Here is a 24,740-nt window from a genome sequence, read left to right as displayed (position 1 = left end):
TTTCAGTCCAAAGTGAAGCAGGTGGACGGGCCCACAAGTTTTCTCCGAGTTTGCCCATCTCTAGCGATGCAGGTGCCGCCATTGTTCTGAGACCTGTTGGGGCCTCCTGAGTGGCGGCCATGTCTCCCAAGGACTCCGATGGACTGGCTGATCTCCTTACACATTAACCACTGACTATTCGGCACTGAGCACCCCCGGCTCTACTATAAAGGGTGTGTAATAGGACCTCTCCCTACAAGGCCGCAGCACACGGGGCCCGCACAGCCTCGTGGGTGTTACAGTGCCGCGCTGGGGATATCGGTGACCTCAGTTTTAGCAACACTTAATCTACTTGGCAAGGACACCTCGGGGCTGATGGGGAGTTACAGCTCAGGAGGGTTAATGCAGCCGTCACGTAGGAGCCGCCGATACTTCTACTCCATTAGAATATTCCTAGAATATCCCCGACAGCGACAAAAGAGACGAGAAGTGACCGATCACGAGCTGAGAGGATGAGCGGGCAAAGCGGCGGCGGCAAAAAGACAACGAAGGTGAAACCGGGTGAACGGATGTGACAATGGGGCCAACAACTGCTACAATCTGGACTATCTCCTATATACCTGATCATACCAGCCCTATATACTCCATCAGAGCACACCAGCCCTATATACTCCATCACAGCACACCAGCCCTATATACCCTATCAGAGCATACCAGCCCTATATACTCCATCAGAGCACACCAGTCCTATATACTCCATCAGAGTATACCAGCCCTATATACTCCATCAGAGTATACCAGCCCTATATACTCCATCAGAGCACACCAGCCCTATATACTCCATCAGAGTATACCAGCTCTACAGTGTTGGCCAAAAGTATTGGCCCCCCTGCAATTCTGTCAGATAATCCTCGTGTTCTTCCAGATAATGATTACAGTCACAAATTCTTTGGTATTTTCTTCATTTATTTTGTCTTCAATGGAAAACCACAAAAAGAATTGTCAAAAAGCCAAATTGGATCTAATTCCACAGCAAACATAAAAAAGGGGGTGGACAAAAGTATTGGCACTGTTTGAAAAATCATGTGATGCTTCTGTAATTTGTGTAATTACCAACACCTGTTACTTACCTGAGGCACCTAACAGGTGGTGGCAATAACTAAATCACACTAGCAGCCAGTTGAAATGGATTAAAGTTGACTCCACCTCTGTCCTGTGTCCTTGTGTGACCACATTCAGCATGGAGAAAAGAAAGAAGACCAAAGAACTGTCTGAGGACTGAGAAGCAAAATTGTGAGGAAGCCTGAGCAATCTCAAGGCTACAAGTCCATCTCCAAAGCCCTGAATGTTCCTGTGTCTACCATGCGCAGTGTCAGTAAGAAGTGTAAAGCCCATGGCCCTGTGGCTAACCTCCCGAGATGTGGACGCAAAAGAAACATTGACCAGAGATTTCACCGCAAGATTGTGCGGATGGCGGATAAAGAACCGCGACTAACATCCAAACAAGTCCAAGCTGCCCTGCAGTGCGAGGGTACAACAGTGTCACCCCGTACTATCCAGCGTCAGCGTCTGAATGAGAAGGGACTGTATGGTAGGAGACCCAGGAAGACCCCACTTCTTACCCACAGACAGAAGCCAGGCTGGAGTTTGCCAAAACTTACCTGAGAAAGCCAAAACCGTTCTGGAAGAATGTTCTCTGGTCAGAGGAGACAAAAGTAGGAGAAGGCCTCAACATAGAGATTACAGGAAAAAAGAGAAGAAGACGCCCCCTACAGTCAGACATGGCGGAGGTCCCTGATGGTTTGGGGTTGCTTTGCTGCCTCTGGCACTGGACTGCTTGACCGTGTGCATGGCATTATGAAGTCTGAAGACTTCCAACACATTGTGCAGCATCATGTAGGGCCCAGTGTGAGAAAGCGGGGTCTCCCCCCTCAGAGGTCAGGGCTCTTCCAGCAGGACAAGGACCCAAAACACACTTCAGGTCAGCACTAGAAAATGGTGGTGAGAGAAAGCCCTGGAGACTTGTAAAGTGGCAGCAATGAGTCCAGCCCTGAATCCCATAGAGCACCTGTGGGGGAGGGGGAGAGATCTGTTGGTGGCAGTTTGGAGAAGGCCCCCTTCACATCTCAGGGGGGACCTGGAGCAGTTTGCCAAAGAAGAAGGGTCTAAGATTCCAGCAGAGCCTTGTAAGAAACTCATTGCTGGTTAGCGGAAGCGGTTGTGCGCAGTTATTGTGTCTAAAGGTTGTGCTACCAAGTATTAGGCTGAGGGCGCCAATACTTCTGTCCGCACCAGTTCTGGAGTTTTGTGTAAAATGATCAATGATGTGACTTTTTTTCGTTCTCTTTTGTGTTTTTTCATTGCAAACAAAATAACTGAAGATATTACCAAAGAGTCTGTGCTGTGTAATCATTATCTGGGGGACACTGAGGATTATCTGACAGGACTGCAGGGGGCGATACTTATACTGTATATACCCTGTGTCACTTATATACTATATAAGAGTCTGTGCTGTGTAATCATTATCTGGGGACAGCGAGGATTATCTGACAGGACTGCAGGGGGCGATACTTATACTGTATATACCCTGTGTCACTTATATACTATATAAGAGTCTGTGCTGTGTAATCATTATCTGGGGGACACCGAGGATTATCTGACAGGACTGCAGGGGGCGATACTTATACTGTATATACCCTGTGTCACTTATATACTATATAAGAGTCTGTGCTGTGTAATCATTATCTGGGGGACAGCGAGGATTATCTGACAGGACTGCAGGGGGCGATACTTATACTGTATATACCCTGTGTCACTTATATACTATATAAGAGTCTGTGCTGTGTAATCAGTATCTGGGGGACAGTGAGGATTATCTGACAGGACTGCAGGGGGCGATACTTATACTGTATATACCCTGTGTCACTTATATACTATATACAGAGTCTGTGCTGTGTAATCATTAGCTGGGGACAGCGAGGATTATCTGACAGGACTGCAGGGGGTGATACTTATACTGTATATACCCTGTGTCACTTATATACTATATAAGAGTTTGTGCTGTGTAATCATTATCTGGGGACAGTGAGGATTATCTGACAGGACTGCAGGGGGCGATACTTATACTGTATATACCCTGTGTCACTTATATACTATATAAGAGTCTGTGCTGTGTAATCATTATCTGGGGGACAGCGAGGATTATCTGACAGGACTGCAGGGGGCGATACTTATACTGTATATACCCTGTGTCACTTATATACTATATAAGAGTCTGTGCTGTGTAATCATTATCTGGGGACACCGAGGATTATCTGTCAGGACTGCAGGGGGCGATACTTATACTGTATATACCCTGTGTCACTTATATACTATATAAGAGTTTGTGCTGTGTAATCATTATCTGGGGACAGCGAGGATTATCTGACAGGACTGCAGGGGGCGATACTTTTGGCCAACACTGTAGCAGAGCTGGTGTAGCAGAGCAGATGTAGCAGAGCTGGTGTAGCAGAGCAGATGTAGCAGAGCAGATGTAGCAGAGCTGGGTTAATCCTCAGGCGCAGTCATTTCACAATGTGATAACTATCGCGTTACATAAAACTGCAGGTAGTGTGACGTGGGGCCAAAGAGATGACACATTCAGCTCTACTACATCTGCATACACTGCTGGCACACACACAGCTTGCCCTGCCCTGCGCTGCCCCATTAGGAGAGCAATAAATGTGTTTCTTGAGTCGCCGTCCATGCGTGTGATGCGCCCGGATTCTTGCCCAGTGCTGGGATATCAGGGGGATATCGCTGCTCTCCTCTTATATATAATTCATTGGCGCTGGTGAAATATTCATTGCTGATGTTGGAGGGAAACGAGGAGCAACCCAGAAATCCAGTTGTGTGAGCCCAGACGCCCCGAGAGCAACCGCAAACCTAATATAGACCGCCGACCAGACCCCTGCGGTAAATACCAGCCATGAGGCATCTCTTCATTAACCACCAGTTGCAAAGCATCACCTACCCTGACCGTCACACTACACCTTGCACTGACCGCCAGTCACACTACACCCTGCACTGACCGCCAGTCACACTACACCCTGCACTGACCGCCAGTCACACTGCACCCTGCACTGACCGCCAGTCACACTACACCCTGCACTGACCGCCAGTCACACTACACCCTGCACTGACCGCCAGTCACACTACACCCTGCACTGACCGCCAGTCACACTGCACCCTGCACTGACCGCCAGTCACACTGCACCCCTGCACTGACCGCCAGTCACACTACACCCTGCACTGACCGCCAGTCACACTACACCCTGCACTGACCGCCAGTCACACTGCACCCTGCACTGACCGCCAGTCACACTGCACCCCTGCACTGACCGCCAGTCACACTGCACCCTGCACTGACCGCCAGTCACACTACACCCTGCACTGACCGCCAGTCACACTGCACCCTGCACTGACCGCCAGTCACACTGCACCCTGCACTGACCGCCAGTCACACTACACCCTGCACTGACCGCCAGTCACACTGCACCCTGCACTGACCGCCAGTCACACTACACCCTGCACTGACCGCCAGTCACACTACACCCTGCACTGACCGCCAGTCACACTGCACCCTGCACTGACCGCCAGTCACACTACAGTACACCCTGCACTGACCGCCAGTCACACTGCACCCTGCACTGACCACCAGTCACACTGCACCCTGCACTGACCACCAGTCACACTGCACCCTGCACTGACCACCAGTCACACTGCACCCCAGCACTGACCGCCAGTCACACTACACCCTGCACTGACCGCCAGTCACACTACACCCTGCACTGACCACCAGTCACACTGCACCCTGCACTGACCACCAGTCACACTGCACCCTGCACTGACCACCAGTCACACTGCACCCTGCACTGACCGCCAGTCACACTGCACCCTGCACTGACCGCCAGTCACACTACAGTACACCCTGCACTGACCGCCAGTCACACTGCACCCTGCACTGACCGCCAGTCACACTACACCCTGCACTGACCGCCAGTCACACTACACCCTGCACTGACCGCCAGTCACACTGCACCCTGCACTGACCGCCAGTCACACTACACCCTGCACTGACCGCCAGTCACACTACACCCTGCACTGACCGCCAGTCACACTACACCCTGCACTGACCACCAGTCACACTACACCCTGCACTGACCGCCAGTCACACTACACCCTGCACTGACCGCCAGTCACACTACACCCCTGCACTGACCGCCAGTCACACTACACCCTGCACTGACCGCCAGTCACACTACACCTTGCACTGACCGCCAGTCACACTGCACCCTGCACTGACCACCAGTCACACTGCACCCCTGCACTGACCGCCAGTCACACTACACCCTGCACTGACCGCCAGTCCCACTACAGTACACCCTGCACTGACCGCCAGTCACACTGCACCCTGCACTGACCGCCAGTCACACTACACCCTGCACTGACCGCCAGTCACACTACACCCTGCACTGACCGCCAGTCACACTGCACCCTGCACTGACCGCCAGTCCCACTACACCCTGCACTGACCGCCAGTCACACTGCACCCCTGCGCTGACCGCCAGTCACACTTCACCCTGCACTGACCGTCAGTCACACTACACCCCTGCACTGACCGCCAGTCACACTACACCCAAGCACTGACCACCAGTCACACTACACCCTGCACTGATCGCCAGTCACACTGCACCCTGCACTGACCGCCAGTCACACTGCACCCTGCACTGACCGCCAGTCACACTACACCCCAGCACTGACCGCCAGTTACACTACACCCTGCACTGACCGCCAGTCACACTACACCCTGCACTGACCGCCAGTCACACTGCACCCTGCACTGACCACCAGTCACACTATACCCCAGCACTGACCGCCAGTCACACTACACCCTGCACTGACCGCCAGTCACACTGCACCCTGCACTGACCGCCAGTCACACTACACCCTGCACTGACCACCAGTCACACTACACCCCTGCACTGACCGCCAGTCACACTACACCCTGCACTGACCGCCAGTCACACTATACCCCAGCACTGACCGCCAGTCACACTACACCCTGCACTGACCGCCAGTCACACTACACCCTGCACTGACCGCCAGTCACACTATACCCCAGCACTGACCGCCAGTCACACTACACCCTGCACTGACCGCCAGTCACACTGCACCCTGCACTGACCGCCAGTCACACTACACCCTGCACTGACCGCCAGTCACACTACACCCTGCACTGACCGCCAGTCACACTACACCCTGCACTGACCGCCAGTCACACTGCACCCTGCACTGACCACCAGTCACACTGCACCCTGCACTGACCGCCAGTCACACTGCACCCTGCACTGACCGCCAGTCACACTACACCCTGCACTGACCGTCAGTCACACTACACCCTGCACTGACCGCCAGTCACACTACACCCTGCACTGACCGCCAGTCACACTGCACCCTGCACTGACCGCCAGTCACACTACACCCTGCACTGACCGCCAGTCACACTACAGTACACCCTGCACTGACCGCCAGTCACACTGCACCCTGCACTGACCGCCAGTCACACTGCACCCTGCACTGACCACCAGTCACACTGCACCCTGCACTGACCGCCAGTCACACTGCACCCTGCACTGACCGCCAGTCACACTGCACCCTGCACTGACCGCCAGTCACACTACACCCTGCACTGACCGCCAGTCACACTACACCCTGCACTGACCACCAGTCACACTACACCCTGCACTGACCGCCAGTCACACTACACCCTGCACTGACCGCCAGTCACACTGCACCCTGCACTGACCGCCAGTCACACTGCACCCTGCACTGACCGCCAGTCACACTACACCCTGCACTGACCGCCAGTCCCACTACAGTACACCCTGCACTGACCGCCAGTCACACTACACCCTGCACTGACCGCCAGTCACACTGCACCCTGCACTGACCGCCAGTCACACTACACCCTGCACTGACCGCCAGTCACACTACAGTACACCCTGCACTGACCGCCAGTCACACTACACCCTGCACTGACCGCCAGTCACACTGCACCCTGCACTGACCGCCAGTCCCACTACACCCTGCACTGACCGCCAGTCACACTGCACCCCAGCACTGACCGCCAGTCACACTGCACCCTGCACTGACCGCCAGTCACACTGCACCCTGCACTGACCGTCAGTCACACTACACCCTGCACTGACCGCCAGTCACACTACACCCTGCACTGACCGCCAGTCACACTGCACCCTGCACTGACCGCCAGTCACACTACACCCTGCACTGACCGCCAGTCACACTGCACCCTGCACTGACCGTCAGTCACACTACACCCTGCACTGACCGCCAGTCAAACTACACCCTGCACTGACCACCAGTCACACTGCACCCTGCACTGACCGCCAGTCACACTGCACCCTGCACTGACCACCAGTCACACTACACCCCAGCACTGACCACCAGTCACACTACACCCTGCACTGACCGCCAGTCACACTGCACCCTGCACTGACCACCAGTCACACTACACCCTGCACTGACCACCAGTCACACTACACCCTGCACTGATCGCCAGTCACACTGCACCCTGCACTGACCGCCAGTCACACTGCACCCTGCACTGACCGCCAGTCACACTACACCCCAGCACTGACCGCCAGTCACACTGCACCCCAGCACTGACCACCAGTCACACTACACCCTGCACTGATCGCCAGTCACACTGCACCCTGCACTGACCGCCAGTCACACTGCACCCCAGCACTGACCGCCAGTCACACTGCACCCTGCACTGACCGCCAGTCACACTACACCCTGCACTGACCGCCAGTCACACTACACCCTGCACTGACCGTCAGTCACACTGCACCCTGCACTGACCACCAGTCACACTACACCCTGCACTGACCGCCAGTCACACTACACCCTGCACTGACCGCCAGTCACACTACACCCTGCACTGACCGTCAGTCACACTACACCCCAGCACTGACCGCCAGTCACACTGCACCCTGCACTGACCGCCAGTCACACTGCACCCTGCACTGACCGCCAGTCACACTGCACCCTGCACTGACCACCAGTCACACTACACCCCAGCACTGACCGCCAGTCACACTACACCCTGCACTGACCGCCAGTCACACTACAGTACACCCTGCACTGACCGCCAGTCACACTACACCCTGCACTGACCGCCAGTCACACTGCACCCTGCACTGACCGCCAGTCACACTACACCCTGCACTGACCGCCAGTCACACTGCACCCTGCACTGACCGCCAGTCACACTACACCCTGCACTGACCGCCAGTCACACTACACCCTGCACTGACCACCAGTCACACTACACCCTGCACTGACCGCCAGTCACACTACACCCTGCACTGACCGCCAGTCACACTACACCCTGCACTGACCGCCAGTCACACTACACCCTGCACTGACCGCCAGTCACACTACACCCTGCACTGACCGCCAGTCACACTACACCCTGCACTGACCGCCAGTCACACTGCACCCTGCACTGACCGCCAGTCACACTACACCCTGCACTGACCACCAGTCACACTACACCCTGCACTGACCGCCAGTCACACTACACCCTGCACTGACCGCCAGTCACACTGCACCCTGCACTGACCGCCAGTCACACTGCACCCTGCACTGACCACCAGTCACACTGCACCCTGCACTGACCGCCAGTCACACTACACCCTGCACTGACCGTCAGTCACACTGCACCCTGCACTGACCACCAGTCACACTACACCCCTGCACTGACCGCCAGGTACATAGATACTAGTACACAGCGCTGATAGCTTGAGGTTTCTTCACTTATTTAGGGGATATTAGGGTAATGAAGTGGGTAAAACTGTGAATTGAGTGAGAATTCCCCAGATCCCACCTTGGGTGAATAGGTTTATGACAATATATATATGACCCCAGTGCTGACCTTTCACCACCGATAGTCCCACATTCCTGGTACTGATGGGACAGATTATCCATATGGTACATAACAACATGCTCAATATGGTTGGCTCCACTGAGAACCCAAATATGCAGTGAGTGCCCCCATCACATGGGAGTCATCACCCCCGATTCCCGTGACACCACGACCTTCATGTCCATCTGCAGCCTTCACATCATATATTACATCAGAGAGGTATGACATCAGCGATCGTGTCCTGCAGCCCCACACTCATGTTACGTGTCTATGATCCTGGTTCCTGTGAACACACAAGAAGACGGCACCAGAGATACAGGAGGAACCAGTGGTGGGATCCATCAGAGCTGCTCCATAAGGCATTCAGTGCCCGGGAATCTCTGAGATCCATCAAGCAGTCCATTCTGCACGTTTCATGGGGCCACGATGGGTCAGGGTGTGGCGTTGGTCTTATTGGGGTGCTGGTCCTGAGATGGGATGCAGAATCCTTTAGTGAAGCCGCACTCAGGAAGGTCCTAAACTGCTGACAGTGGTGTAGCTGAACTTGGAAAGGGAGACCCCTGTGGCCCCAATGTCCTCCTCAGGCTCACGGAAACGCCGGCAAGGTTTGATGCAACCGGCGAATGTTGAGAGGAATGCCTTCCGAAAGCGCTTGTTCATGAAGCAGTAGATGATCGGGTTGACACAAGCGGACGTGTAAGACAGCAGGTGGATGAAGGATATGGGGGCCCCCGAGAGCATATTGAAGGCCGACATCTCATCAAAGGCCTTCCAGGTGTTGGCAATGTAAATGGGCATCCAGCAGATGAAGAACATGGCCACGATGACGATCAGCATGCGGATGACACGCTTCTTGGCGATAAGCTTGGCCTCTGAGTTGTTGATGCGGGCACGGTCCATGTTGGTGCAGCCGCTCGGAGTCAGGGTAGACATCTCCATGGTGTTACGGCGTTTGTTGACTTGGATGTAGCAGCCGTCGCTCTCATCGCAGTTGGTGGCAGATGTTGATATGGCGACGCCGACACCGTTCTTATTAGCTGTGAGATTAAAGAAACAACATAAAAATTACCAATGGAAGAAGAAACTGAAGGAAGTGGAAGAGGCAACAAGTACCCGGGTACAGCACCATGAGGAGATAGTCAGCATCTACACCATATCCAAACATCGCTCACACATGAGCTGCAGAAGTGTAGGCATCCTGAACACTGTCCTGGCAACTGGTGGATCTACACTGGCGGATCTGGTACATCTATACTGGAGGATCTGGTGCATCTACACTGGAGGATTGGATCTGGTGCATCTACACTGGAGGATCTGGTGCAGCTACACTTGCGGATCTGGTACATCTACACTGGAGGATCTGGTGCATCTACACTGGAGGATCTGGTACATCTACACTGGAGGATCTGGTGCAGCTACACTGGAGGATCTGGTGCATCTACACTGGAGGATCTGGTACATCTACACTGGAGGATCTGGTGCATCTACACTGGAGGATCTGTTACATCTACACTGGAGGATCTGGTGCATCTACACTGGAGGATCTGGTGCAGCTACACTGGAGGATCTGGTGCAGCTAAACTGGAGGATCTGGTACATCTACACTGGAGGATCTGGTGCAGCTACACTGGAGGATCTGGTACATCTACACTGGAGGATCTGGTGCATCTACACTGGAGGATCTGGTGCAGCTACACTGGAGGATCTGGTGCAGCTACACTGGAGGATCTGGTGCATCTACACTGGAGGATCTGGTACATCTACACTGGAGGATGTGGTATATCTACACTGGAGGATCTGGTACATCTACACTGGAGGATCTGGTACATCTACACTGGAGGATCTGGTGCATCTACACTGGAGGATCTGGTGCATCTACACTGGAGGATCTGGTACATCTACACTGGAGGATCTGGTGCATCTACACTGGAGGATCTGGTGCAGCTACACTGGAGGATCTGGTACATCTACACTGGAGGATCTGGTGCATCTACACTGGAGGATCTGGTGCATCTACACTGGAGGATCTGGTACATCTACACTAGAGGATCTGGTACATCTACACTGGAGGATCTGGTACATCTACACTGGAGGATCTGGTACATCTACACTAGAGGATCTGGTACATCTACACTGGAGGATCTGATACATCTACACTGGAGTATCTGATACATCTACACTGGAGGATCTGGTACATCTACACTGGAGGATCTGGTACAGCTACACTGGAGGATCTGGTACATCTACACTGGAGGATCTGGTACATCTACACTGGAGGATCTGGTACATCTACACTGGAGGATCTGATACATCTACACTGGAGTATCTGATACATCTACACTGGAGGATCTGATACATCTACACTGGAGGATCTGGTACATCTACACTAGAGGATCTGGTACAGCTACACTGGAGGATCTGGTACATATACACTAGAGGATCTGGTACATCTACACTGGAGGATCTGGTACATCTACACTGGAGGATCTGATGCATCTACACTAGAGGATCTGGTACATCTAAACTGGAGGATCTGGTACATCTACACTGGAGGATCTGATACATCTACACTGGAGGATCTGGTACATCTACACTGGAGGATCTGGTACATCTACACTGGAGGATCTGGTACATCTACACTGGAGGATCTGATACATCTACACTGGAGGATGTGGTATATCTACACTGGAGGATCTGGTACATCTACACTGGAGGATCTGGTACATCTACACTGGAGGATCTGGTACATCTACACTGGAGGATCTGGTACATCTACACTAGAGGATCTGGTACATCTACACTGGAGGATCTGGTACATCTACACTGGAGGATCTGATGCATCTACACTGGAGGATCTGATACATCTACACTGGAGGATCTGGTACATCTACACTGGAGGATCTGGTACATCTACACTGGAGGATCTGGTACATCTACACTGGAGGATCTGATACATCTACACTAGAGGATCTGGTGCAGCTACACTGGAGGATCTGGTACATCTACACTGGAGGATCTGGTACATCTACACTAGAGGATCTGGCACATCTACACTGGAGGATCTGGTACATCTACACTGGAGGATCTGGTACATCTACACTGGAGGATCTGGTACATCTACACTAGAGGATCTGGTACATCTACACTGGAGGATCTGGTACATCTACACTGGAGGATCTGGTACATCTACACTAGAGGATCTGGCACATCTACACTAGAGGATCTGGTACATCTACACTGGAGGATCTGGTGCAGCTACACTGGAGGATCTGTTGCATCTACACTGGAGGATCTGTTGCATCTACACTGGAGAATCTGGTACAGTTACACTGGAGGATCTGGTACATCTACACTGGAGGATCTGGTACATCTACACTAGAGGATCTGATACATCTACACTGGAGGATCTGGTACATCTACACTGGAGGATCTGGTACATCTACACTGGAGGATCTGGTACATCTACACTGGAGGATCTGGTACATCTACACTGGAGGATCTGGTACATCTACACTAGAGGATCTGGTACATCTACACTGGAGGATCTGGTGCATCTACACTAGAGGATCTGGTACATCTACACTAGAGGATCTGGTACATCTACACTAGAGGATCTGGTACATCTACACTGTTGGATCTGGTACATCTACACTGGAGGATCGGGTACATCTACTCTGGAAGATCTGGTGCATCTACACTGGAGGATCTGGTGCGTCTACACTGGAGGATCTGGTGCATCTACACTGGAGGATCTGGTACATCTACTCTGGAAGATCTGGTGCATCTACACTGGAGGATCTGGTGCATCTACACTGGAGGATCTGGTGCGTCTACACTGTTGGATCTGGTACATCTACACTAGAGGATTTGGTACATCTACACTAGAGGATCTGGTACATCTACACTAGAGGATCTGGTACATCTACACTGGAGAATCTGGTACAGTTACACTGGAGGATCTGGTACATCTACACTGGAGGATCTGGTACATCTACACTAGAGGATCTGGTACATCTACACTGGAGGATCTGGTACATCTACACTAGAGGATCTGGTACATCTACACTGGAGGATCTGGTACATCTACACTGGAGGATCTGGTACATCTACACTGGAGGATCTGGTACATCTACACTGGAGGATCTGGTACATCTACACTGGAGGATCTGGTACATCTACACTAGAGGATCTGGTACATCTACACTGGAGGATCTGGTACATCTACACTGGAGGATCTGGTGCATCTACACTAGAGGATCTGGTACATCTACACTAGAGGATCTGGTACATCTACACTAGAGGATCTGGTACATCTACACTGTTGGATCTGGTACATCTACACTGGAGGATCTGGTACATCTACTCTGGAAGATCTGGTGCATCTACACTGGAGGATCTGGTGCATCTACACTGGAGGATCTGGTGCATCTACACTGGAGGATCTGGTACATCTACTCTGGAAGATCTGGTGCATCTACACTGGAGGATCTGGTGCATCTACACTGGAGGATCTGGTGCGTCTACACTGTTGGATCTGGTACATCTACACTGGAGGATCTGGTACATCTACTCTGGAAGATCTGGTGCATCTACACTGGAGGATCTGGTGCATCTACACTGGAGGATCTGGTACATCTACACTGGAGGATCTGGTGCATCTACACTGGAGGATCTGGTACATCTACACTAGAGGATCTGGTACATCTACACTGGAGGATCTGGTATGTCTACACTAGAGGATCTGATACATCTACACTAGAGGATCTGGTGCAGCTACACTGGAGGATCTGGTGCATCTACACTGGAGGATCTGGTGCAGCTACACTGTTGGATCTGGTACATCTACACTAGAGGATCTGGTACATCTACTCTGGAAGATCTGGTGCATCTACACTGGAGGATCTGGTGCATCTACACTGGAGGATCTGGTACATCTACACTGGAGGATCTGGTACATCTACACTGGAGGATCTGGTACATCTACACTAGAGGATCTGGTACATCTACACTGGAGGATCTGGTACATCTACACTGGAGGATCTGGTACATCTACACTGATTTTGACTCTTTATAGTCACCATAATCCATAGTGGTGGCCTCATGATGAAGACACTGGGGGTTATATATGTGCCTGGAGACCTATAGGACTCTACAGTGATATCCTGGGCTCTAACTAGATGTGCTCCAACCTACAGCTACCAAATTATGGCTAGAGAAGGTCCCTTAATACATCCACTCAACAGCTCCAGGGATCGTAGGGGGATCTATTAGTTCCCATCTAAAAGATCACGTTGAAAGAAAAGAAAAAAAAAAAGAAAAAAAAAACTACAAATTTTAGATAGAATTGATTAAGTTCAGGATTGAAGTTCTGGAGATCAGACGGATTTCATACCTTTGGCTTCTTTGTTTAAGTCCATCTCAAACTGAATGCCTCTGTAGAGCTCGTGTGAGATGAGTCCATAGGCCACAATCATCACCACCCCGGGGATGAAGAAGAGCACAGTGAGCAGGATGACGTACCTGGACACGAGAGACAAGAATACGAGGATGAGCAAGGGAGCCCAAGAAGGGACACAGGCTGCACAATACATACGGGGCCAGGTCCTGATGGTGGGATCTTATCACCCATCTGATGGGCTTGGAGAAGACTAGATTGGTAAAATCATCTCATATTGTAGGGTATGGACATACATTAGTCACATGATTATAATAGACACAAAATATTCCAATAGTCATACAGAAGACAGCTTCATCCACCATGGAGGTCACTGCAACAGCATTGACCTTGGAGATCACCGCAATGGTATAGACTATGGAGGTCAGCGCTAAAGCATAGACCATGGAGGTCAGCGCAACGGTATCGACCAAGGAGGTCACTGCAATAGCATTGACTATAGAGGTCACCGCATCTGCATATGAAGATGAAGATCACCACAATGGCATTGACCATGGAGATTACCGCAACGGCATCGACCATGGAGGTCACCGCATCGGCATCGACCATGAAGGTCACCGCATTGGCATCGACCATGGAGGTCACCGCAATGGCATCGACCATGGAGGTCACCGCAACAGCATCGCTCTGCCCGAGAAAGAAGGATCAGGCTATCAGGTTTTAACATGTGCAATCCTCAAAGGAGATAAGTCAAGGGAGGCCGGGGATGGAAGGGAGGGGATGAGAATGTCTGGAGAATAGAGGTGTCAGAGATATACAGAGGAGACAAAGATGTTTGGAGGAGTCAGAGGTGTCTGGAGGGGATAGAAAGATGTGGAAGAGACAGAGGAGACTGGAGAAGACCAAAAGCCTGGAGAGAAGATTGGGATCTAGAAGCAGTTTATTCCATTCACCGTACTGAGAACACGTCCAGGTTTGGCTAAGCGAGTGCATAGAAAGTTCTACATTAGAGAAAGTTTTCACTACAAACTACAATAACAACATATCCAGGATCCAGTGCAGGGATAGGACAGAAGAGCAGCCGGATATGTTGCCCTGGCCTATACAGTGGCAGGATGGCTCCTGTAACGTAGAGGTCACACACTGGTAGCAGCTCCGTTATCTGGGACCTCGGCCCAGAGAATTCCCTCAGCCGCTCTCCGGTAACATTGCTGCCATTCCTTTACTGTTTACTAAGAGCTGTAATCTAGAAGTAAACACGAGATATGACGCCCTTGTGGAGCTTTATGACCTTCTCCGGCCTAACCTTCTCAGAAGAACATGGCGGGCAAGGTCCTATCTAACCCATTTTAGACGAGGCCTCCACCCTCATTACTGGAGGTTTCCATCGTCATTGTGTCGTATCGTGTGTCCCCAGAGGTGTTCCCTGTGCTAAATCTGGAAATGTAGTAGTGACCAAACCCATCATCACCGCCAAACTGGAGAAGATCCAGCAAAGCTCCGCAGGTCACAGCCCCTCCAGAAACCCTGCAGAGATCCCGCTCATGGAACATGGAGGCAGCTAGAGACATAGGAGCACATAGGCTGAGACATGTCTGGAGATGGGAGTAGTGTAGGAGCCAGTCATCTAGACGATACGTATGGCTATACTCACCATGCCTGCTGCACCTGGTCATTGGGCCACTTGAGTCGGCACTGGTAGCCCTCTTGGTTCCCGGTCATGGTGAAGCTCACCAGTGTGTTGTACACAGGGTAGGGGATCATTATTATGATGGACAGGATCCAGGTGGCAGCGATGACCTTGTAGGCGTGGGATCGGGTCTGCCAGACTCTGGATTTCAAGGGATTGCAAATAGCGCTGTAGCGTTCAATGGCGATGGCCACCAGGTTGAAGGTGGAGACACTGACGGAGATACCTGCAAGGTGAGGAGAGACGATCAGTGAGGAGCAGACCAGAAGCTTATTATACTCAATACGGAGCTGTCCATAATATGTGGGGGAGGGGGCAGCCCCTGAGGGTAAGACCCCTCCAGACACAAGGTTAATACAACTAAGAGGGGGCAAATACTAAATACTGCAGAATTATCATCTCATAAGTCTACCTTATTATCTCTGAGCCTTTCCTTATCATTTTGCAGATCTTCCTTATTATCTCTTAGCTCTACCATTTTGTCTATCAGATCTTTCTTATTATTTATCAGCTCTTCCTTATTATCTCAAAGCTCCACCTTATAATCTAACCGTTTAACATTAGTATCGCTCAGTTCTACCATATTATCTTTCATCTCTACCGTACTATCTCTCAGATCTACCTTACGATCTTAAAGCTCTATCTTACTATCAAATAGCTCTGCATTATTATCTCAGGACTCTGCATTATTATCTCAGGACACTGGATTATTATCTCAGGACTCTGCATTATTATCTCAGGGCTCTGCATTATTATCTCAGGACACTGGATTATTATCTCATTGCTCTGCATTATTATCTCAGGACTCTGCATTATTATCTCAGGACTCTGTATTATTATCTCATTGCTCTGCATTATTATCTCAGGACTCTGCATTATTATCTCATTGCTCTGTGTTATTATCTCAGGACACTGGATTATTATCTCAGGACTCTGCATTATTATCTCAGCGCTCTGCATTATTATCTCAGGACACTGGATTATTATCTCAGGGCTCTGAATTATTATCTCAGGACACTGGATTATTATCTCAGGACTCTGCATTATTATCTCAGGACACTAGATTATTATCTCAGGGCTCTGCATTATTATCTCAGTGTTCTGGATTATTATCTCAGGACACTGTATTATTATCTCAGGGCTCTGCATTATTATCTCAGGGTTCTGCATTATCTCATTGCTCTGCATTATTATCTCAGGGCTCTGCATTATCATCTCAGGGCTCTGCATCATTATCTCAGGACTCTGCATTATTATCTCAGCGTTCTGGATTATTATCTCAGGACTCTGCATTATCATCTCAGGGCTATGCATTATTATCTCAGGACTCTGCATTATTATCTCAGGACTCTGCATTATTATCTAAGTGTTCTGGATTATTATCTCAGGACACTGGATTATTATCTCAGGGTTCTTCAGTATTATCTCAAGACTCTGCATTATTATCTCAGGATTCTGCATTATTATCTCATTGCTCTGCATTATTATCTCAGGGCTCTGGATTATTATCTCAGGACTCTGCATTATTATCTCATTGCTCTGCATTATCTCAGGGCTCTGAATTATTATCTCAGGGCTCTGCATTATTATCTCAGGACACTGGATTATTATCTCAGGACTCTGCATTATTATCTCAGTGTTCTTCATTATTATCTCAGGGCTCTGGATTATTATCTCATTGCTCTGCATTATTATCTCAGAGCTCTACATTATTATCTCAGGGCTCTGGATTATCTTAGGGCTCTGGTTTATTATTTCATGACTCTACATTATTATCTCAGGGTTTTTCAAAGGGGAAGCACAGGCGGCCATAAACAGGAGCCAGGATTTGGTAGTAAATAGGGCCCATTACCTGCTACCCCTGTAGTTACGTCCCTGCCCAGAGATATCTGATAACATAGATGTGTATGGTGAGTGTAGGGGGAAGGGGGGTAGTAAGCAGCAGATGAAAGAGCGAGAGATGTGGGCAGAGGACTCAGAAGAGAACAGAAAGCTTTTATCTCATCCCAAGGCATTTATTTACATGATTACAGCTCAGTGCTTCTGTATATGTTCTATATGACCCTACTGATGTCACAGACTGAGGCTGCAGGAGAGGAACAGCACGTTTCAATCTCACCCCAAGTGGTTGCAAGGGAGGAATAGAAATATTCTACCTTGCCCCAAGTGCTTTATTGACATGAGTGCAGCTCCATGTTTCTGTATAATATCATACATGAGCTTGCTGATATTTCTCAGTGAGAGAGGAGAGAAACAAGCACAGACAGAAGTGGCAGAAGAGGAATAGAAAGCTTCTATCTCACCCCAAGTGCTTTATGAGCGCGGCTCAATGCGGCTCTGTACTGTTATACATGGTATTGTTGATGTTACTCAGTGAAAGAGGAGAGACCTAGCGGTGGGCAAAGGTTGCTGAAGGTCAATAGAAAGTTTCTATCTTGCCTCAGGGTTTCTCTACAATGTCCTATATGATTCGGCTACAGATTCTGAGTGAGACAGGATTATGGGACAGATTTTCCTCTACTTTCTGTGTGCAATGCATGGCAGACATCACAGCAGCTAGTGTACAGTAAAACGGCTGAAATGCAGAATACAAGTCATGTGATGGCCAGACATAATATTATACTGTGTACACACTATAGTGACGGTTTATGGAAGGTTAGGTTTGTATTCACTTGAAGTTGCCGACCATCTTATACCACTTGTAGTACTGGTTGTACAGTCTGTAGTACTGGGGTTTTCTCAGTATTGCCCGGTATGATGAGCAGACCCTCAGCCATGTTTCTTTCTTTGGAAGGTGTTTCTACTTTGTCCTATCTGTCCTATGCAGACCTCTAGGAGTGTTGTGGTTACATTGGGGGACAATTTGCTTCAGTGGTTTTATGTATATACCAGGAGAGATGGCCCTTTGTATCCAGACAGTTTATGGCTCCTGGATGGCAAGTGTCCAAGGAAGGAGGATAATGGCCCTCATTTGATCCAAAGAAATATAAAAAACCAAAAACCTTGCTAGTCTTCAGTAGTTGATCCCTTTTTAATGGCTGACTAATAATGATGACAGATACAACGTTTCGGATCTCTCGGCTCCTTTCTCAAGTAAATTTAAAACCATTTCTGAAGGAGCAGATTTATATACAGAGGGACACATAGGGAGAGAGATCCGGGAGGAGGAGGGGGGGGGGATGGAGGGTTATTAGTAATTGGTAGAAACAATGTAAACACTTCCAGGTCCTTATCAGTTCTCAGGTTTCTGTAAAGTGACATAAAACCATGTGACAGATTTAGCCCCCTCTCCAGTGTATGAAGCAGGGTCATAAGTTTATACTCATAAATGCGTCGTTCTTTCTTTGATTTGAAATTCCCTCCCAAAACCAAAACTTTCATGTGATGGGTGATATTATGATCCTCATTGCAGAAATGTTTTGATACGGGGAGGTCCAGTCTTCGTTCTCTAATTGTATGGCGATGTGAATTCATCCGCATTCTAAGCTGCTGTCCGGTCTCTCCAACATACAGATTATCAGTGGGACACTTGGTGCACATTATTACATACACTACATGCGGGGTGTTACAGGTGAACGTACCTGGGGTTTTATATTCCCTGTTAGAGTTCGGTATCTCTATCCTGTCAGGGGTCAGTATGTGGGGGCAGGTTTTGCTCCTCTTCTCTCCACATGGGAATGTTCCTGTGTTAGTTGGAGGTGACAGAGAGCTGCTGACCACCATATTCCTGAGGTTTGGTGTCTGTAGCACAGGAGAGGGGGGGGGGGGGGGGGTCTGGTAATATGGATGTTACACGGTGGTCTTTTTGCAGTAGTGGATGTAATTTGTGTGTGATTCCTCTCAGCGTCTCCAGGTGGGGGTTATATGTGACAACCAGGGGCACCCGATTGTTTTCCTTTTTGGTATTGTATTTTAATAACTCCGATCTTGGTATTCTCGTAGCCCTGGTGATTTGGTTATCAATTGTTCTTGGATGGTAACCCTGCCTCAAGAATGTGTTTTTGTAGGGTATTTGATAATGTGCACCAAATGTTCCACTGATAATCTGTATGTTGGAGAGACCGGACAGAAGCTTAGAATGCGGATGAACTCACATCGCCATACAATTAGAGAACAAAGACTGGACCTTCCCGTATCAAAACATTTCTGCAATGAGGATCATAATATCACCGATCACATGAAAGTTTTGGTTTTGGGAGGGAATTTCAAATCAAAGAGAGAACAACGCATCTATGAGTGTAAACTTATGACCCTGCTTCATACACTGGAGAAGGGGCTAAATCTGACACATGGGTTTATGGCATCTTACAGAAATCACTGACCTGAGACCCTGAGAACTGATAAGGACCTGTAAGTGTTTACATTGTTTCTACCAATTACTAACAACCCTCTACCCCCCCCCCTCCCGGAATTCTATCCCTATGTGCCCTTTTTGTACATAAATCTGCTCCTTCAGAAATGGTTTTAAATTTACTTGAGAAAGGAGCCGAGAGATCCGAAACGTTGTAATCTGTCCTCATTATTAGTTAGCCATTAAAAAGGGATCAACTACTGCAGACTAGCAAGTGTTTTGATTTTTTTTTTATATTTCCTACCCACTGGCTAACACGGTACGAGAACAAACATTTTCCTTATACTTGATCCAAAGACACACAGCTTTAGCCCAGCCAGGAAAACACCCCTCTTTCCCTGGATTCTGCAAGCAGGGATGGAGTAGGGGGGATACCTGGGAGGGAGGTGTGGTCAGGCACGGGCCATAAGGGGGCAGGAAGACTTAGATTCTTGGTCACTCAGCAAAGACTCAACAAGGAGATGGCCTGTAAAGGACACACGTTGTTTGGACTGATTCAAGAGCGCCCCCTGCAGCCCAGGACTGAGGCCCCAGCAAACCAATCCATCACTTTGTTTGGAATTATATCTTTTCTTTTATTCCCCACTTTATTTTCTGTATTGTATTATCCTGTATCTGTATTTGGTTATCACTGATATATCTCTGTATATGTTCGTGGCTAGCACCGACCCACTTGGGTTAATAAATATATAAAATTTATAAATCTCATTTTGCATTATTCTATATGAGCCCAGACATGGTATGGCGAGGACCTTCCCACCCTACATCACCTATAGCTGAGCCTCTGTGTCCAGTATAGACAATCCTCTGTGAGCGCCGTAGCCTGGACTCCAGACTGATACATTGTAACAAACAGGTGAGCAGGGAGATATGAGCTGCTGACAGAGGATTAGCTTCACTGGATACATAGGAACAAACCGTCAGCTGTCTGAAGTGTTACATCAGGATGGATTTTTGCATTCACAACAAGCAGATCTTGAAGATGTGGAAGAGGAAACATGAAGCCCTTAAGAAGTTTTCCTTCCACCCTGACATGTGACAGACAGAGTCATTACCCATGAAGTAGGCCGCCGTCTTGCAGATGACCTCTCCAAAGATGAAGTTGCCCATGAGGTTGGGGATGAGGGTAAAGGGCATGCACAGCAGGGACACCATGATGTCACTGACGGCCAGGGACAGCAGGAAGCAGTTAGTGATGGTGCGCAGGCGCTTGTTCATCAGCAGCACGATGATGATGAGAGTATTCCCAAAGACGCTGAGGAGGAAGATGATGCAGTACAGGAGGATCCGCACCCAGTTCAGATCTGAAAGGACAAGAAGGCCTGATGTCAGTACTGCTATAGCCACCCCCTATCATGTCTTATACTCTAGTCACAGCCAGAGCTGCAGTCAGAACACTAATGATAATCACGTCTTACTACATCTCCCAGAAGAGTTTTCTGCAACATCAGCTAAGCTATTACTGGTGTGTCTGTGTGTCTTGCTGGCAGCTCTGGATGTGACTAGAGTATAAAGCTTGGTGTAATTAATAATCACTAAAAATTACTTCATTGCACAACAGATGAGTCTGCAGATGATTACCCCAATCCACACGTCTGGTGTATTTTTGTGCCCTGTGTTGCTGGAGGGGGCCACAGTACATGGTGTCCCCTCTCTTTGGAAGGGCCCCTGTACATGGTCCCCCTCGCCTTTGGCGTAGGTTTTCCCCGGTCCACATGTCTGATGTAAGCGGGGCCCCTGTACACAGTCTCCTCTCCCTTTGGCGTAGCTTTGCCCCCGTTCACACGTCTGGTGTATTTTGTGCATACCTCCCAACCGTCCCGATTTCCGCGGGACAGTCCCGATTTGGGTGACATGTCCCGCGGTCCCGGTTGGAGGGAGGTATGTCCCGCTACGCGCGCCGCACATTTTGTCCCTCTTTCGGTTCTTCAAAAGTTGGGAGGTATGTTTTGTGCCCTGTGTTGCTGGTGTATGGCGGGGCCCCTATACATGGTCCCCTCCCCCCCTTTGGCGTAGCTTTGCCACCGTCCACACGTCTGATGTAAGCGGGGCCCCTGTACACAGTCTCCCCTCCCCTTGGCGTAGCTTTGCCCCGGTCCACGTGTCTGGTGTATGGCCAGGCCCCTGTACATGGTCCCCCCCTTTGGCGTAGCTTTGCCCCGGTCCACACGTCTGGTGTATTTTCGTGCCCTGTGTTGCTGGTGTATGGCGGGGCCCCTGTACACAGTCTCCCCTCCCCTTGGCGTAGCTTTGCCCCCGTCCACATGTCTGGTGTATTTTGTGCCCTGTGTTGCTGGTGTATGGCGGGGCCCCTGTACATGTTCCCCCTCGCCTTTGGCATAGCTTTGCCCCGGTCCACATGTCTGGTGTAAGCGGGGCCCCTGTACACACTCCCCCTTCCCCTTGGCGTAGCTTTGCCCCCGTGCACACGTCTGGTGTATTTTCGTGCCCTGTGTTGCTCCTTCCATTAATCCTGTACAGCAGATAAATCCTCGGCCTATAGGGCGTGTGGCCGATAATCCTTTATTATCCTGCTGCTCAGAGCTGTCATATTCTACATACACATCTCAGGCCAAAACACCAGATCCATCATGTGAGAGCGACACATGACAAGAATCACACACGATGCTACAGGACGAGGCCTCCGCCACCCCCGCCAGCTGCCACATACGCTGCCCCGAGCCCAGACTGATGGACACATAGACATAGAACTAGAATATTCTATGAAGGATCTGAAGTGATCATATACAGGAGTCTCCTAGGTACAGTTTAGGGCAACACCGAATATAAAGACCGCCCTGCTGTGGCCATCACCGGGGTAAAATACATGAGACTCCAAGGTCCTTGGCTTTTCTTGGCTTTCCTTCTTCTACAGTAAAAAATAATGTGCTTGCTCTGAGGTTGTCATGACAACAGAGTAACCCTATGTGGACTTCCTGTCACCTGACCTTACAAAAGGTCACATGACAGGAAATCTGTGCAGAGTCTTCAGAGCAAGCAGGATATTTCCTTGAATCAGTTAAGAGACATGAAGAAGAAGAAAGACACAAAAACATGGGAAACAATTGGGGATTCTCAAAAATGTCTGTACCTAAATAGTGTGAGGGTCTCGGCCTCCGATCGGGGTGATGACTTGAAAAAGATGATAGAGCTGCGGCTGGTCTCAGGAGTCAATAAACAGGATGCCTGTCCTGAATGATCTAGAATTGGGATCCAGATGTCAGGAGTTGTCCCATAATCTGGCCAGGTAAAGAACTCAGCGTAGACGGACTGAGGCCAACATCCTATCCTATCCTATCCTATCCTATCCTATCCTACTAATCCTATCCTCCTATCCTATCCTACTAATCCTATCCTCCTATCCTATCCTACTATCCTATCCTCCTATCCTATCCTACTATCCTATCCTCCTATCCTATCCTATCCTCCTATCCTATCCTATCCTATCCTATCCTACTAATCCTATCCTCCTATCCTATCCTACTATCCTATCCTCCTATCCTATCCTATCCTATCCTACTATCCTATCCTATCCTATCCTCCTATCCTATCCTACTATCCTATCCTATCCTCCTATCCTATCCTATCCTCCTATCCTATCCTCCTATCCTATCCTATCCTCCTATCCTATCCTCCTATCCTATCCTACTAATCCTATCCTACTATCCTATCCTATCCTCCTATCCTATCCTATCCTCCTATCCTATCCTATCCTCCTATCCTATCCTCCTATCCTATCCTATCCTCCTATCCTATCCTACTAATCCTATCCTATCCTATCCTATCCTCCTATCCTATCCTATCCTCCTATCCTATCCTCCTATCCTATCCTATCCTCCTATCCTATCCTCCTATCCTATCCTATCCTCCTATCCTATCCTCCTATCCTATCCTACTATCCTATCCTCCTATCCTATCCTCCTATCCTATCCTATCCTATCCTACTAATCCTATCCTCCTATCCTATCCTATCCTCCTATCCTATCCTCCTATCCTATCCTACTATCCTATCCTCCTATCCTATCCTCCTATCCTATCCTATCCTATCCTATCCTACTATCCTATCCTATCCTATCCTATCCTACTAATCCTATCCTCCTATCCTATCCTACTATCCTATCCTACTATCCTATCCTCCTATCCTATCCTATCCTATCCTACTAATCCTATCCTCCTATCCTATCCTCCTATCCTATCCTATCCTACTAATCCTATCCTCCTATCCTATCCTCCTATCCTACTAATCCTATCCTCCTATCCTATCCTCCTATCCTATCCTATCCTATCCTCCTATCCTCCTATCCTCCTATCCTATCCTACTAATCCTATCCTC

At 49.6% G+C, this 24,740-nt stretch overlaps 2 protein-coding genes and 1 long non-coding RNA gene across 5 annotated transcripts in view; 1 reads left to right on the top strand and 2 right to left on the bottom strand.

Annotated features, from left to right (window-relative positions):
* Positions 1–4,011: 4,011 nt before the first annotated feature.
* Positions 4,012–8,820, bottom strand: LOC142186331 (uncharacterized). Of its 3 annotated transcripts, none has more exons than XR_012712012.1 (8): positions 8,770–8,820; positions 5,968–6,167; positions 5,543–5,686; positions 5,313–5,370; positions 5,200–5,257; positions 4,320–4,377; positions 4,207–4,264; positions 4,012–4,039 (listed from the first exon to the last, which is right to left on the bottom strand). It is a non-coding gene; the product is annotated as an uncharacterized LOC142186331 (long non-coding RNA). The 3 variants fall into 3 exon arrangements; XR_012712013.1 differs by having other exon boundaries at positions 5,968–6,025; XR_012712014.1 differs by lacking the exon at positions 5,968–6,167.
* A 403-nt stretch (positions 8,821–9,223) lies between these two features.
* Positions 9,224–24,740, bottom strand: part of CCKBR (cholecystokinin B receptor) — a 31,802-nt gene continuing 16,285 nt past the window's right edge. Inside the window, exons 2-5 of the mRNA XM_075261162.1 lie at positions 21,463–21,711; positions 16,021–16,282; positions 14,364–14,491; positions 9,224–10,008 (exon numbers count right to left, since the gene is read on the bottom strand). Coding sequence (XP_075117263.1) covers positions 9,476–10,008; positions 14,364–14,491; positions 16,021–16,282; positions 21,463–21,625 — 1,086 coding nt within the window. The 5' untranslated portion in view covers positions 21,626–21,711 and the 3' untranslated portion in view covers positions 9,224–9,475. The remainder of the gene's footprint in view (positions 10,009–14,363; positions 14,492–16,020; positions 16,283–21,462; positions 21,712–24,740) is intronic.
* LOC142186334 (hydroperoxide isomerase ALOXE3-like) overlaps positions 23,590–24,740 on the top strand; it is a 35,834-nt gene continuing 34,683 nt past the window's right edge. The window contains exon 1 of the mRNA XM_075261161.1: positions 23,590–23,654. Coding sequence (XP_075117262.1) covers positions 23,590–23,654 — 65 coding nt within the window. The remainder of the gene's footprint in view (positions 23,655–24,740) is intronic.

This window comes from Leptodactylus fuscus, assembly GCF_031893055.1.
Source record: "Leptodactylus fuscus isolate aLepFus1 chromosome 2 unlocalized genomic scaffold, aLepFus1.hap2 SUPER_2_unloc_2, whole genome shotgun sequence".
Taxonomy (NCBI): domain Eukaryota; kingdom Metazoa; phylum Chordata; class Amphibia; order Anura; family Leptodactylidae; genus Leptodactylus; species Leptodactylus fuscus.
Note: the sequence above shows the minus strand (reverse complement) of the source record. Positions and strands in the feature narration are given on the sequence as shown.